Raw genomic sequence first — 17105 nt, 5'->3', positions numbered from 1 at the left:
CATACACACGGCACTGGCTGCCCGCACACACACGCACTGGCTGCCTACACGGCACTGGCTGCCTACACGGCACTGGCTGCCCACACGCACACGGGCACCCACACACACACGCTCTGCAAACCACACTGATCTGTTCCTACAACATAATTACAGTAGAGATGTAAAAGAAAAATTTGTTCAGGAATAAAAAAGAAAGTTTTACAAATATACTGCATGACCCCACACTTCATCTTCCCACTTCTGCTTACTACAACCTTCCGCTTTCTCACAAGCTCAGTTCTGGTGATTTAATTCCAATCTATTTATTATTGCACAGGTTTTCGTAACAATTTCTCATAATCCCCCACATCCGAGCCTGGCAAATCCCACATCACCCAAAGAACAAACTCTAGAGCCTACGAGTTAGGAAGGGAAAAGGAAGTTCACCCAGTCACCAGGCCCAGGAAGATGACAATCGGCCACACAGAGCGACAACCCAACCCTGGCAGTGTGCAGTAACACACAGACAGACACACACACACAAAGATACAGGCAGGCACAGACGCACACACAGATACACAGACGCACACAGACAGACGCGCACATACACACACATGCGCTCACACACACAGGCGCCTGCAGGCATGCACACACACAGGCGCGCGCGCACACACACACACACACACACACACACACACACACACACACACACACACAGACACAGACACACAGACACAGACACAGACACACAGACACAGACACACAGACACAGACAGGGCAGTGAATGGGCAGACAGATAGCAAATGCAATTTAATGTGGAGAAATTCAAGGTACTACATTTTGGGGAAAAAAGTATACACTCAATGGGGGAATTCTACCTTTCAGCGATAGTGTAAAATGGGAAATATCGGATCGCTCTCCCGCTATCCACCTCTCCCAATTTCCCTTTTCGGTGAAGTTAACAGAAAGGAAAGGGGGTCTAACGGGAGGGGTACAACAATAACAACTTGTATTTATATAGCGCCTTTAATGTAGTAAAACGTCCCAAGGCGCTTAACGGGAGACCGATCCGATATTGCCTGTGTTACACTATCGCCCCTGCCCCTCCCCAGCAACCAGCGAGTGGGCTCTACATAGCCAATGCCCCTGATTCAGCTCCGTGGGTCTTCAGACAGAGTTTAACATCTTATTGTAAACAAACGACACCTCCAACTATGCAACACTCACTCAGTACTGCACTGAGGTGTCAGCCTGGATTATGTGCTCAACTCCTGGAGTAGGGTTCGAACCCATGACTTTCTGACTCATGAGGCTACCACCAACACTGATCAGTTACGGAATCACAAGTAACACCATGACCGTGACACAACATCTCTTTAGAAGGCTGTGCTGAACTTCGTTCATTTCCCATGCTGGCTGCAATTTCTCAATCCTGGCTTTGGGTTCAGTGCGGGGGGGCGGGGAGGGGGGCGAGAGGTGGCGAGGGCGAGGGCAAGGGCGAGAGGGGACGGGATCGAGAGGGGTGGGGGAGCATTTTTAATGACAAGAAATCCTAACTCAATTCTCAGAACAGGAATTTATGTTTCTCAGTACAAATAGCAACGGTTGTCTTTGCTCAGACTATAAGAACATTTCTGCTTTGTTGGCAAATTATTTGAAAACAAGCTTGAAGATGAACTGAATTAGACTGTGAGTAACAATATGCGTACTGATGTCCCGGCACCGGCTGGACCCGTGGCCTGAGGGTGAGTGAGTGAGTGATGTCCCGGGACCGGATGGACCCGCGGTTTAGATTGTGAATAACAATATGCTCACTGATGTCTCTCCCTGACTGCATTCTCCAAACACATCAAGGACTAACAACAGATTAACGACAGCACACACGTAAAACTAACCACCGGCCGGCCAGAAACAGCCAAAGATAGAGTGCCAGGGTTTGAAGTGACCATTCGCCTGCCTGCCTTCCTGTTACACAACGGTTGTGCATAAGACAAGCATAACAAGTTGTGTAACTCGCCCCAGCCTTCTTTTACTCTCCCCATCAGCCATTCCTATGCACAAGGTCTCCTTTGAGTTCACAGGAAGTGCAGGACTGGCGATTAGAGCTGGTCTTTGTGACCAGCTCCTTCCTTCCCTCAGTATCGGGAGCAGTGAGCTGGGAGGGCAGCAGTCGGACTGGCAGCGACGATGTTGACAGCCACAAGAAGCGGGGTCATTGAGCTTACACTCCTACTCATAGTTCAGTGCAGTAGCTATATATGGCCATTGGATGCTCAGGCAAAAGGAAAGCGTCTGTAGTAATTAACCATTACTGTACTGAACCACAGGAATATGCTGAATAAATCCTCCCAAGGCCAATCCCTGTGAAAACGTCTGTTCCATAATAGCCGAGTGGTGGCGTGTCCGACCTCTGGGATCAATACCTGACTAAATCATCGCGGTGCCTAACAGAACTCGCAGGGGGTCCACAAGCAGAGTCTGGAGTTGGGAGGAAGGACCAGGTCAATACTCGATGCAGTGTTGGTGACAATCATTCTCACTCACAGACAGCAGCGGCAGACCCTTATCATCTGTACTGCTGCTGGATGTGCAGAATCTCAGGCAAAGGGAGCTGTAGTACATTATTAAACAGCCAAAGGCCAAAAGATTGCAGGCAAAACAGTCTGGCACAGCCCATTCAGACCAATACCAATGAAAGGAAATGCTGGCTAAAAATACTTCTTGTGCCCAACACAAGAAGCCAGCTCCCATAGACAAACTGGCACTGAAGGAAGGCCTTGTGGCAAAGTAATCTGCTGTGGGTGAACAGTAGGCCCATTTACTGCCTCTGGATTCATATGGAGAATATCTACTACCTGCCCACGGCACTTCAGAGAACGGTTAAGATCAGTGAAGGCAGGTTATTTCACAGCACGCTAAACTATCAACAGATTTACTCACAGAGTCACTCAGAGAGGTAGGCAGCAACAAGTCAATGAAGTCAATCTAAATAACACAGCAGCTTTGAACCAGTTCCACTTATGACCTAGTAGGCATTACAGACCTGGCTACAAGCTGGGCATGACTGGGAACTAAATATTCCAGGCTATAAGGGAAAGGAGGAAGAGTAGCAATATTGATAAAATACACTACTACAGCAGTTGATAAGCAATGTTCCCTTTAATTATTTTTTTGGGTGTGCGGCCCCTTTAAGGGGCTGCGCGACCCATTCAAAGTACCCGGCATGCGCGAGAGGTCCAGAGCGCTGCACGGCCATGCAGTTTAAAGGGAACATTATCAGTAAGGGCGAATAGGCAATAGGTAGAATTAAGAAACAGCAAAGTATGAAAGAATCTGCTGGGAGTTGTCTACAGACCTCCTGACAGTAGTGATGGAGTACCAGAATGCATAAATACAGAGATCAGAGAAGCTTGTTGCAAAGGCAAAGCGATTATAATGGGGGATTTTAACTTTCACATAGAGAGGAAGAAACAGAACAGCACAAGTCATAAAGGCAGCGAACTTCTCGAAAGTATTCGGGACAGTTTTCTGTAACAGTGTGTTTAAGACCCGACAAGGGAAGAGGCCACACTCGATTCAGTGATGAGTAATGGGCCAGAAGTGGTTAACAATCTGATGGTACGGGAACATCTTTAGAACAGTGAGCAGAACATGACCACATTTGATGTTAAGTTTGGGAGGGAGAAGGGAGAGTCACAAGTCAAAGCTTTAAACTTAAGTAAGGAATGAGACACAAACTGACCACAGTAAACTGGGCTGAACTGTTAACAGATAAACCTACAAACAATGGAGGTATTTGGTATAATACAAGATCAGTACATACACCTAAAAGGCAAATGCTCCACTTGTGTGGTTAAGCAACCATGATCAACAAATGAGGTAAGAGACAGTATCAAGCTAAAAGAAAAGACTTACACAATGGCCAAGAAAAGTGGAGATCCAGTGGACTGGGAGAGCAATAAAAAGCAACAAGGGCAGACAGAGAAAGTAATAAAGGTGCACAAAAATGGGATTAGGAAAAAAAACTTGCAAGTGATATCAAGGCTAACAGTAAAGGTTTTTATAAATATACTGTATTTAGAAAGAAAGTGGCTAAAGAAAATGTGCGCCCATTAAAGACAGACGCAGGTGATACTGTAATCCACAATAAGGAAATGGCAGACTTGTTAAATGAGTACTTTGCAATTGTTTCCACAGTAGGGAAAGAGGACAAAATGCCAGTGATAGAAGGGAAACTAAAACTAAATCAAGGGGAGGAATTTATTGGCTTTAATACAAGCTTTTAAAAAAATGTTAATGGAGAAAATAACAGGACTTAAAATAAATAAAGTTCCAGGACCTGATGGTTTCCACCCCAGGGTAATAAAAGGTGAGGAAACTGTAGCTGCTTTAGTCATGATCTTCCAAATGCTCTCTTGATTTGGGAATTGTGCCACTGGATTAGAAATGTCACTCAATCATTTAAGGAAGGCGGGAGAGAGAAACCGGGTAACTACAGACCTGTCAGTGTAATGTCAGTTGTGGGGAAGTTATTAGAACCTATTATTAGAGACAGAGTGACTGACATGGTGGATAAGGGAGTTTCTATGGATGTTTTCTATATGGACATGCAGAAGGCATTTGATAAGGTACAAGAGATTAGTAGCAAAAATGAAACTGCATGGAAATGGAGACAATCTTATGGGTTAGAAATTGTTTAGGAAGGAGACAGAGTAGGGACGCAGGGTAAGTATTCTGATTGGTGGAATGTGACAAGTGGTGTTCCCCAAGGATTTGTACTGGAGCCATAGTTATCAATAACTTGGTTGAAAGAATAGAGTTGTATATCCAAGTTTGCTGACGACACTATGTTAAGAGGCACAGTAAGTTGTGTAGATGCGAGCAGGAAGTTACAAAGGGGCATCGACAGATTAATTGAGTGGGCAAAACTGTGGCAGATGGAGTTCAATGTGGGGAAGTGTGAGGTCATCCACTTTGGATCCAAGAAAGACAAATTGAAGTATTTTCTAAATGGTGAGAAACTAGGAATTCTGGAAAAGCGAAGAGATTTGGGTGTCAATGTAAATAAATCACTAAAAGCTAGTGGACAGGTACAAAATACAATTAAAAAGGCCGTTATCTCAAGAAGACTGGAATACAAAAGGGAGGAAGTTATGTTAAAGTACAAAGAGCCTTCAACAGGCCCCATCTGGAGTACTGCATTCAGTTCCGGGCACCACACCTCAGGAAAGATATGGTACAGCACAGAATCACCAGAATGATACAGGGGTTAAAAGGGTTAAATTATGAGGACAGGTTGCATAAACTTGGCTTGTATTCCCTTAAGTATAGACGATTGAGGGGGGATCTAATCGAGGTATTCAAAATGATAAAAGGATTTGATAGGGTAGATAGAAACAATGTGCTCTGGTGGGAGAATCTAGAAAAAGGGGGCATAATCTTAAAATTAGTCAGGCACTTCTTCACACAAAGGGTATTGGAAATCTGGAACTCGCTCCCCCAAAAAGCTGTAGATGTTGGGGGTCAATTGAAAATTGCATGGCTAAGATTGATAGATTTTGTCAGGGAGAGGTATCAAAGGATCTGGAGCAAAGGCGGGTAAATGGAGTTAAGATACAGGTCAGCCATGATCTGATTGAATCATGGAACAGGCCTGAGGGGCTGAATGGCCTCCTCCTGTTCCTATGAAGGGTTAAACAGACAAGCACAGGAGTCAAGCTTCTTTCATCGTCTTTGATTTGCTGATCTGTTGAACCAACAGCAAACACTTCTGTGAGGAGCATCGTCTGTAGTAAGCGAGCGAATGCTGGAAATAATTAACATGCATCACTGGGCTATGTGGCAACGTCACCATCCAGTCAGGATAGCCGTAGCACGTGCTGACATCACGCGGCTTTTGGGTGTGTCACAGAACTTGCTATTCATCGCTCGAGTGAAGTGCCTCTCTGTTGCAGGTTGATTTCTCAACGCCAAGTGTGTATTTCGAAGGATTTTATGGGTATAAGGATTAATTACTTTGGATCTCCCAGTGAGGTACGGTTTTAGCCGGCTTGCAATAGACTCAGAGATGAGGTGCTACGCTATGAGTCAGATCCCCATGTATCTCCAAGGACTGTAAACAATAGGACAATCCAGATTTATATCCAGTCATTCTTTCCAGCATTTGCTTGGTCACTACCAACGGACCTGGGAAAACAATCCCCAGGATTGGCCTGACTGGGTTCTTGCTGATATGCATCATATGCAAATGTTGATATTGTGCCTCTATAAGCAATTACAGATCATTTATATATTACGACGAGACTGCCCGCTCCATTCACATCCCTCCACTCTGAAAAGACATGATTCGGTGTTCAGTCCTTTATCCACGCTGCCACATTCCCTTTAATACCACATGCCTTAATTCCATCAACTCTTCTCTATGGCACTTTATCAAAATCTATATACGCAACATCCACTGCATTTCCTTTATCCATACACTCCATTATTTCCTCAAACAACTATTGCATTTGTCACACGGCTTGCCTTTCATAAATCCCAGCTGTTCATCATGAATTAACCCCCGTCTTTCCAGGTGAATGTCTTGTAATATGGCCTCTGGAAACTGATCCACTGCTGATGTTTGGCTGACTGGTTTACAGTTATTGGTTTTATCCTACTCTTTTTAAACACAGGCATTATATTAACAGCCTTCCAGTCCTGTGACATAACTTCCTTATCCAAGGGTGTTTGAAAGATTGTGGTCAGAACCTCTGCTATTTGATTGTTTTAAAAACATAGAGTAAGCACAAATCTGGGACAAGTACCTATTTACAGCACAAGCTCCTTTCGCACCCCCTCAGTCACCCAGTCCCATATTAAGAACCTTGCAAAAATATCCCACAAACAGGAGGCGGGAGGCACCAGGATGAAGCATGAGAGAGGAGAAACAAGGTGCACAGAGGATTCGGAGAGACAAACAGCATCCGAGTAAAGAGTAGTCCACAAATAGGAGGGATCAGACAGGGGGCAAATCCAAGGCAGACTAGGATGGGTTAGGAGTGCATGTGCATAAATGCAGAAAGCGTGGTACATAAAGTTGGTGAGTTACAGGCCACAAGTGATTATGATATAATGGCAAGAACAGGGACCTGACTCAAAGAAGGGGAGGAATGGGCACTTAATACTCCTGGTTACAGTGTATTTGGGAAAGATAGGGAAGGACAAAAAGGAGGGGGAGGCAGTATTGATCAAAGATACTGTTCCAGCACTAGAAAGGGATGATCACAGAATCACAGAAACCCCACAGTGCAGATAGAGGCCATTTCGGCCCATCGAGCCTGCACCGACACATATCCCACCCGATCCCCGTAACCCCTACACCAACACATATCCCACCCTATCCCCGTAACCCCACGTATTTAATCCCCCTAACACTAAGGGTCAATTTATCATAGCCAATCAACCTAACCCGCACATCTTTGGACTGTGGGAGGAAACCGGAGCACCCGGAGAAAACCCACGCAAACACGGGGAGAATGTGCAAACTCCACACAGACAGTCGCCCGAGGCCGGATTCGAACCCGGGTCTCTGGCGCTGTGAGGCAACAGTGCTAACCACTATGCCACCGTGCTGTATTGAGGATTCAAAGACAGAATCTATTTGGTTAGAATTAAGGAACAATAGAGGAGCCGTTACATTGCTGGGTGTATACTACAGGCCACCAAATAGTGGGAAGGAGATAGGAGAAAATTTGCAGGTAAATTGCAGAAAGATGCAAGAACTTTAGAGTAGTGATAATGGGGTCTTCAAATTATACAAATATAGACTGAGGAAAATAACAGTGTAAAGGGCAAAGAGGGGGAGGAATTTCTGAAATATGTACAATAGAACTTTCTTGATCAGTGTGTTTCCAGCCCAACGAGGACGGAAGCAGTGTTGGATCTAGTTCTGGGGAATGAAGTGGGGCAAGTGCAGCATGTTTCAGTGGGAGAGCATTTGGGGAACAGTGATCACAATATCATTAGGTTTAGAGTAGTTATGGAAAGGGACAAGGAATTATCAAGTGTAAAAATACTTAACTGGAGGAGGGCTAATTACAGTGAGTTGAAAGGGGATCTGGCCCAGGTGGATTGGAATCAAAGATTAGCAGGTAAAGCAAATGGGAGGCCTTCAAGGAGGAGATAGTCCGGGTACAGAGTCGACACATTCCCACAAGGGGGCAAGGAAGGGCATCCAAAGCTAGAGCTCCCTGGGTGACTAAAGATATAGAGATTAGACTGAAACAGAAAAAGGAGGCTTATGATAAGTGTTGGTTTTATAATACAGTAGAGAATCAGGCAGAATACAGGAAGTACAGAGGAGAACTGAGAAAGGAAATAAGGGGCAAAGAGAGAGTTTGAGAATAGATTAGCGGGTAACATAAAAGGGAACACTAAGGTCTTTTATAAATATACAAATAGCAAAAGCGTTGTCAACGGAAGGGTGGGGCCGATTAGGGACCAAAAAGGAGATCTTCTAGTGGAGGCAGAGGGCGTGGCTGAGGTACTAAATGAGGACTTTGCATCTGTCTTCACTAAAGAAGAGGTTGCTGAGGGAAGTAAGGTTGAAGATAGCGGAGCCTCTGGCCACAATCTTCCAATCCTCCCAAGATATTCTTGTTCAAAAAAGGGTGTACGGATAAACCCAGCAACTACAGGCCAGTCTGTTTAACCTTGGTAGTGGGGAAGCCTTTAGAAACGATAATCAGGGACAAAGTTAACAGTCACTTGGACAAGTGTGGATTAATTAAGGAAAGCCAACACGGATTTGTTAAAGGCAAATCATGTTTAACTAACTTGATCGAGTTTTTTGATTAAGTTACAGAGAGGGTTGATGAGGGCAATGCGGTTGACGTGGTGCACATGGATTTCCAAAAGGTGTTCGACAAAATGCCACCTAACAGGCTTACCAGCAAAGTTGAAGCCCATGGAATAAAAGGGACAGTGGCAGCATGGATACGAAATTGGCTAAGTGACAGGAAACAGAGAGTAGTGGTGAACGGTTGTTTTTCAGACTGGAGGAAGGTATACAGTGGTGTTCCCCAGGGGTCGGTCTAGGACCACTGCTTTTCTTGTTATATAATAATGACTTGGATTTGGGTGTACAGGGCACAATTTCAAAATGTGTAGATGACACAAAACTTGGAAGTATAGTGAACAGTGAGGAGGAGAGTGATAGAATTCAGGAAGACATAGACAGGCTGGTGGAATGGGCAGACACGTGGCAGATGAAATTTAACGCAGAAAAGTGCAAAGTGATACATTTTGGTAGGAAGAACGAGGCAATATAAACTAAAGGGTACAATCCTAAAGGGGGTGCATGAACAGAGACACCTGGGGGTATGTGTGCACAAATCATTGAAGGTGGCAGGGCAGGTTGAGAAAGCGGTTAAAAAAGCTCACGGGATCCTGGGCTTCATAAATAGAGGCATAGAGTACAAAAGCAAGGAAGTTATGACGAACCTTTATAAAACACTGGTCTGATCTCAACTGGAGTATTGTGTCCAATTCTGGGCACCGCACTTTAGGAAGGATGTGAAGGCTTTAGAGAGGGAGCAGAAAAGATTTACAAGAATGATTCCAGGGATGAGGGACTTCAGTTACGTGGATAGACTGGAGAAGCTGGGGTTGTTCTCCTTGGAGCAGAGATGATTGAGAGGAGATTCGATAGGTGTTCAAAATCCAGACAGAGTAGATAGAGAGAATTGCTCCCGTTAGTGGAAGGGTCGAGAACCAGAGGACACAGATTTGTGATTGACAAAAGAACCAAAGGCGACACGAGAAAAAACTTTTTTACGCAGTGAGTGGTTAGGATCTGGAATGCACTGCCTGAAAGGGTGGTGGAGGCAGATTCAATCTCATCTTTCAAAATGGAGTTGGATAAGTACCTGAAGGAAAAAAATTTGCAGGGCTCCGGGGAAAGGACGGGGGAGTGGGACTAGCTGAAGTGCTCTTGCAGAAAGCCATGGGCTCGATGGGCCGAATGGCCTCCTTCTGTGCTGTAACCATTGTCGGATTCTATATGGGGGCGGTGCCAGAGGACTGGAAGATTGCAAATGTTACACTTCAGTTCAAAAAAGGGGCGAGGGATAAACCCGGCAACTACAGGCCAGTCAGCCTCATCGCTGGAGGGGAAGCTTTTCGAGGCAATAATCGGAGACAAAATTAATTGGCACACGGAAAAATCTAGGTTAATAAATGAAAGTCAGTACAGATTTGTTAAAGGCAAATGATGTCCAACAAATTTGATCGAGTTCTTTGATGAAGTAATGGAGAGGGTTGATTAGGGTAGTGCGGTTGATGTGTATATGGACTTTGAAAAGGTGTTCAATAAAATACCACATAATAGACAGAGGAAAAGAACTAGGAAGGTAGTGCAGGAGTCCCCTGGGTCCATCTCCCTCGCCAACAGATTTTCCGTTTTGGATACTGCTGGGGGAGATGGTTTCTCGGGAATGCAGCAAGAGCCAAGTCCGTGGCACTACGAGTGGCTCAGCTGCACAGGAGGGGAGGAAAAAGAGTGGGAGAGCAATAGTGATGGGGGATTCTATCGTAAGGGGAACAGATAGACGTTTCTGCGGCCACAGACGTGACTCCAGGATGGTATGTTGCCTCCCTGGTGCCAGGGTCAAGGATGTCACTGAACGGCTGCAGGGCATTCTGAAGGGGGAGGGCGAAGAGTCAGAGGTCGTGGTTCACATTGGGACCAACAACATGGGTAGAAAGAGGGATGAGGTCCTGCAACAAGAATTTAGGGAGCTAGGTAGTAGATTAAAAAGCAGGACCTCAAAGGTTGTAATCTCTGGATTACTCCCGGTGCCATGTGCTAGTGAGTATAGGAATAGGAGGATAGAGCAGATGAATGCATGGCTAAAGAGTTGGTACAGGAGGGAGGGCTTTAGATTCCTGGATCTGCTTCTGGGGAAGGTGGGACCTGTACAAGTTGGATGGGTTGCACCTGAACCGGAATGGGACCAACATCCTTGTGGGGGGGTTTGCTAGTACTGATGGGGGGGGGTTTAAACTAACTTGGCAGGGGGTTGGGATACGGAGTGGGGCTATAGTAGGGGGTGATGCACAGCCAAATATAGAGGAAAAAACAAGTCAACCTGGAAGGCAGAGCAAATATGTAACGGCACAAGGGAGTATGGCAAGGCTGGATGGCATTTATTTTAATGCAAGGAGTCTTGCGAGTAAGGCAGATGAATTGAAGGTGTTATGAACACATGGGAGTATGACATTATTGCTATCACAGAGACATGGTTGAGGGAGGGGCAGGACTGGCAGCTCAATATTCCGGGGTATAGAATCTTCAGGCGAGACAGAGGGTGGTGTAAAAGGAGGGGGTGTCGCAATATTAATCAAGGAGTCAATTACTGCTGTAAGGAGCGATGATATCTTAGCAGGTTCCTCTAATGAGGCCATATGGGTGGAACCTAAAAACAAAAAGGGGGCAAGCACTTTGCTGGGAGTGTACTATAGGCCCCCAAACAGTCAGGGGGAGATAGAGGAACAGATATTTAGGCAACTCTCAGAGAAGTGTAGAAATAATAGGGTAATAATAGTAGGGGATTTCAACTTCCCCAATATTCACTGGGATAGTCAGAGTGTGAAAGGCTTAGAGGGTGCGGAATTCTTAAAGTGCATCCAGGAGAGCTTTTTGAGCCAGCATGTAGGAAGTCCTACAAGAGAGGGGGCGGTACTGGACCTAATTCTAGGGAATGTAGCCGGGCAAGTGGTAGAAGTGTCAGTAGGAGAGCATTTTGGTGACAGTGACCATAATTCGGTGAGATATAAGGTAATCATGGAAAAGGACAAAGAAATAAAGGTTCTAAATTGGGGGAAGGCTGATTTTAATATTATAAGGCAGGATCTGGCCAAAGTGGACTGGGATCAGCTACTTGTAGGAAAATCCACATCAGAGCAGTGGGAGTCTTTCAGAAAGGAAATAGAGAGAGTTAAACGCCAACATGTTCCCGTAAAGGGCAAGGGTGGGACCAACAAGCCCAGGGAACCCTAGATGTCAAGGGATATACAAGAATGGATTAGGAAAAGAGGGAGGCTTTTGGCAGATACAAAGGACTAAAAACAGTGGAAGCCCTAGAGGGGTATAGAAAGTGCAGGAGGGTACTTAAAAAAAAAAAAAAAAATTAGGAGAGCGAAGAGGGGGCATGAAAAAACACTGGCGGGCAAAATAAAGGAAAATCCCAAGGTGTTTTATAAGTATATTAAGGGCAAGAGTAGGGCCCATTAGGGACCAAAGTGGCAATCTGTGTGTAGAGCCGGAAGATGTGGTGAGGTTTTAAATGAATATTTTGCATCGGTGTTCACTATGGAGAAGGACAATGTAGGCATAGAAATCAGGCAGGGTGATTGTGATATACTTGAACAAATTAGTATTGAGAGGGAGGAGGTACTAGCGGTTTTAGCGGGCTTAAAAGTGGATAAATCCCCAGGCCCAGACGAGATGTATCCCAGGCTGCTGTGTGAGGCAAGGGAGGAGATTGCAGGGGCTGACACAAATTTTCAGATCCTCTCTGGCCACAGGGGAGGTGCCAGAGGACTGGAGGACAGCTAACGTAGTACCATTATTCAAGAAGGGTAGTAGGGAAAAACCAGGGGATTACAGGCCAGTGAACCTAACATCAGTGGTAGGGAAATTATTGGAAAACATTCTGAGGGACAGAATTAGTCTCCACTTGGAGAGGCAAGGATTAATCAGGGATAGTCAGCATGGCTTTGTCAGGGGGAGATCATGTCTAACCAATTTGATTGAATTATTCAAGGGGGTGACTTAGGTGCATGGATGAGGGTAGTGCAGTTGGTGTAGTCTACATGGACTTCAGTAAGGCTTTTGACAAAGTCCCGCATGGGAGACTGGTCAAGAAGGTAAGAGCCCATGGGATCCAGGGCAATTTGGCACATTGGATCCAAAATTGGCTCAGTGGCAGGAGGCAGAGGGTGATGGTCGAAGGTTGTTTTTGTGACTGTGTCCAGTGGTGTACCGCAGGGATCGGTGCTGGGTCCTTTGCTGTTTGTTGTGTACATTAATGATTTAGATATGAATGTAGGAGGTATGATCAGTAAGTTCGCAGATGACACGAAAATTGGTGGAGTGGTAAATAGCGAGGAGGGAAGCCTCAGGCTACAGGACGATATAGACAGGTTGGTTAGATGGGCAGAACAGTGGCAAATGGAATTTAACCCTGAAAAGTGTGAGGTGATGCATTTTGGGAGGACTAACAAGGCAAGGGAAAACACAATGAATGGGAGGACCCTAGGAAGGACAGAGGAACCTTGGTGTGCATGTACATAGATCCCTGAAGGCAGCAGGACAGGTGGTTAAAAAGGCATATGGGATACTTGCCTTCATTAGCCAAGGCATAGAATACTGTATAAGAGCAGGGAGGTTATGATGGAGCTGTACAAAATGCTAGTTAGGCCATAGCTGGAATATTCTGTACAGTTCTGGTCGCCACACTATAGGAAAGATGTGATTGCATTGGAGAGGGTGCAGAGGAGATTCACCAGGATGTTACCTGGGCTGGAGCGCTTCAGCTATGAAGAGAGACTGGACAGGCTGGGGTTGTTTTCCTTAGAGCAGAGAAGGCTGAGGGGGGACCTGATTGAGGTGTACAAAATTATGAAGGGCATAGATAGGGTAGATAGAAAGGAACTTTTCCCCTTAGTAGAGGGGTCAATAACCAGGGGGCATAGTTTCAAGGTAAGGGGCAGGAGGTTTAGAGAGGATTTGGGGAAAAACTTTTTCACCCAGAGGGTGGCTGGAATCTGGAACTCACTGCCTGAACCCTCACAACATTCAAGGAGCATTTGGATGAGCACTTGAAACGCCATAGCATACAAGGCTATGGACCAAGTGCTGGAAAATGGGATTAGAATAGACAGGGCTTGATGGCCGGCGTGGACACGATGGGCCGAAGGGCCTCTTTCTGTGCTGTATAACTATGATTCTATAATAGACTTGTTAGCAAATTTGAAGCCCATGGGATTAAAGGGGAAGTGGCTGTGTGGATATGAAGTTGGCTAAGGGACTGAAAGCACAGAGTAGTGGTTAACGGTTGTTTTTCTGGTTGTGGTTAACAGTTGCATTGGGACCATTGCGCTTTTTGATATATATTAGTGACCTGGACTTGGGTATAAAGGGCATAATTTCAAAGTTTGCACATGACACGAAACTTGGAAATGTAGTAAACAATGAGGAGGATAGTAACAGACTTATGGAGGACATAAGCAGACTGATGAAATGGGCAGACACGTGACAGATGCAATTTAACACAGAGATGTGTGAAGTGATGCATTTTGGTAAGAAGAATGAGGAGAGACAATATAAAGTAATGGTGCCGGAACAGAGGGTGTATGTACACAAATCTTTGAAGGTGGCAGGCCAAGTTCAGAAGGCTGTTAAAAAAGCATATGGGATCCCTGGCTTTATAAACAGAGGCACAGAGTACAAAAGTAAGGAAGTAATGCTAAAACTTCACAAATCACTGGTTAGGCCCCAGCTGGAGTATAGTGTTAAATTCTGGGCACCACATTTTAGGAAGGATGTCAAGGCCTTGGAGAGGGTGCAGAGGAGATTTACTAGAATGGTACCAGGGATGAGGGACTTCAGTTACATGGAGAAACTGGAGAAGTTGGGGTTGTTTTCCTTCGAGCAGAGAAGGTTAAGGGGAGATTTGATAGAGGTGTTCAAAATCCTGAAGGGTTTTGATAGAGTAAATAAGGAGAAACTGGTTACAGTGACAGGAGGGTCGGTAACCAGAGGACACAGATTTAAGGTGATTGGCAAAAGAACCAGAGGCGAAATGAGGAAACATTTTTTACGCAGCGAGATCTGGAATGCGCTGCCTGAAAGGGTAGTGGAAAGAGATTCAATCGTAACTTTCAAAAGGCAATTGGATAAATACTTGAAGGGGAAAAATTTGCAGGATTATAGGGAAGAGCAGGGGAGTGGGATTAATTGGATAGCTCTTTGAAAGCTCAGGGAGGGGGGTCCGGGGAGGGAAGGGATACCCCAACACATCCCCACTAGCCACCCCGCCATGCTGCGTTCCCGCTCAGTCACTCACCTTAGTCCCGGAGCGGCGGATCAGAGCCAGTCTGAACTGGGTCCTCCTCATGAATCTCCGCAGCTCCTCGCATCGTTGGTACTTCCTGAGCTCCACCGTCTCCTCACACTGGGCATCGCCCTGAAACAGCAGCAAAATTACTTAGCGAGACCGGCCCCCCCCACCCCCGAGACCAGCCCCCCCACCCCCGGGAACCCCGAGACCGGACCCTCACCCCCCTGGGAACCCCGAGACCGGCCCCCCACCCCCAGGAACCCCGAGACCGGACCCTCACCCCCCTGGGAACCCCGAGACCACCCCCCACCCCCGGGGAACCCCGAGACCGGACCCTCACCCCCCGGGGAACCCCGAGACCGGCCCCCCAGCCCCGGGGAAACCCCGAGACCAGCCCCCCCATCCCCGGGGAAACTTCGAGACCGGCCCCCCCACCCCCGGGGAAACTTCGAGACCGGCCCCCCACCCCTGGGGAAACATAGAGACCGGCCCCCCACACCCAGGAACCCCAAGACCACCCCCGGGGAAACCCGAGACCGGACCCTCACCCCCCTGGGAACCCCGAGACCACCCCCCACCCCCGGGTAACCCCGAGACCAGCCCCCCCATCCCCGGGGAAACTTCGAGACCGGCCCCCCCACCCCCGGGGAAACTTCGAGACCGGCCCCCCACCCCCAGGAACCCCGAGACCACCCCCGGGGAAACCCGAGACCGGACCCTCACCCCCCGGGGAACTCCCAAGACCACCCCACCCCCGGGGACCCCAGAGACCGGCCCCCCACCCACGGGGAACTCCGAGACCAGCCACTCACCCCCGGGGACCCCTGAGACCGGCCCCCCACCCCCGGGGACCCCAGAGACCGGCCCCCCACCCCCGGGGACCCCAGTACCCCGGGCCCGGCCCTTTACCTGCTGCTGGTAGATGAGGAGGCGGCCCCTGACCAGCCGCATGTAGCGCTCCTTCCAGCCGCCCCCGAGGAGCCCTCGGCCGCACAGCTTGCGGACCCAGCCGGCCCGGCCCGGGCTGCCCCCGTCCTGGGAGAGAGAGAGAGAAACAGTGAGTTAGAGGGAGGCCGCAGCCCCGACACCCGAGACCCCGGCCCAGCCCGCGGCCCCACACCCACCTCTGCCATGCCGGCGGCTCACTCTGTGTTCGGGCCGAGCTGCGAGCATCCTGTGAGGGGCGGCCCGGGCTCGGCGCTTCCTCCCTGTGACTCACCGAGCTGGCTTCCGGCAACAGGCCCGGGCCCTGGGGGGTGGAAAGAGAGAGAGAGAGAGGGAGGGAGAGAGAGGGAGAGAGGGGGGGAGAGGGAGGGAGGGAGGAGAGAGGGAGGGAGAGGGAGAGAGAGGGAGGAGGAGGGGGGAGAGAGAGGGAGGGAGGGAGGGGGAGAGAGAGGGAGGGAGGGAGGGGGGAGAGAGAGGGAGGGAGGGAGGGAGGGGGAGAGAGAGGGAGGGAGGGAGGGGGAGAGAGAGGGAGGGAGGGGGAGAGAGAGGGAGGGAGGGAGGGGGAGAGAGAGAGAGGGAGGGAGGGAGGGGGAGAGAGAGAGAGAGGGAGGGAGGGAGGGGGAGAGAGAGGAGGGAGGGGGAGGGGGAGAGAGAGGGAGGGAGGGAGGGGGAGAGAGAGGGAGGGAGGGAGGGGGAGAGAGAGGGAGGGAGGGAGGGGGAGAGAGAGGGAGGGAGGGAGGGGGAGAGAGAGGGAGGGAGGGGGAGAGAGAGGGAGGGAGAGGGAGGGAGGGGGAGAGAGGGGGAGAGAGAGGAGGGAGGGGGAGAGAGAGGGAGGGAGGGGGAGAGAGAGGGAGGGAGGGGAGAGAGAGGGAGGGAGGGGAGGGAGGGGGAGGGAGGGGGAGAGGGAGGGAGGGGGAGAGGGAGGGAGGGAGGGGGAGAGGGAGGGAGGGGGAGAGAGAGGGAGGGAGGGGGAGGGAGGGGGAGAGAGAGGGAGGGAGGGGGAGGGGGAGGGAGGGGGAGAGGGGGAGAGGGAGGGAGGGGGAGAGAGAGGGAGGAGGGGAGAGAGAGGGAGGGAGG

The 17105-nt window shown here is 48.5% G+C and overlaps 1 protein-coding gene across 2 annotated transcripts in view; it reads right to left on the bottom strand.

Annotated features, from left to right (window-relative positions):
- The window catches only part of LOC147100171 (uncharacterized), a 42229-nt gene extending 25848 nt beyond the window's left edge, over nt 1-16381 (bottom strand). The window contains exons 1-3 of one of the 2 annotated variants that reach the window (XM_085968936.1): nt 16208-16381; nt 15993-16118; nt 15090-15209 (exon numbers count right to left, since the gene is read on the bottom strand). In XM_085968936.1, the coding sequence (XP_085825062.1) occupies nt 15090-15209; nt 15993-16118; nt 16208-16216 (255 nt within the window). In that variant the 5' untranslated portion in view covers nt 16217-16381. The remainder of the gene's footprint in view (nt 1-15089; nt 15210-15992; nt 16119-16207) is intronic. The other variant, XM_085968935.1, reaches the window with a different exon arrangement.
- Nucleotides 16382-17105: the final 724 nt, after the last annotated feature.

The sequence above is a fragment of the Somniosus microcephalus genome, chromosome 27 (genome assembly GCF_052327205.1).
Source record: "Somniosus microcephalus isolate GS21.2 chromosome 27, FLI_Smic_1.0, whole genome shotgun sequence".
Classification (NCBI taxonomy): Eukaryota; Metazoa; Chordata; class Chondrichthyes; order Squaliformes; family Somniosidae; genus Somniosus; species Somniosus microcephalus.
Note: the sequence above shows the minus strand (reverse complement) of the source record. Positions and strands in the feature narration are given on the sequence as shown.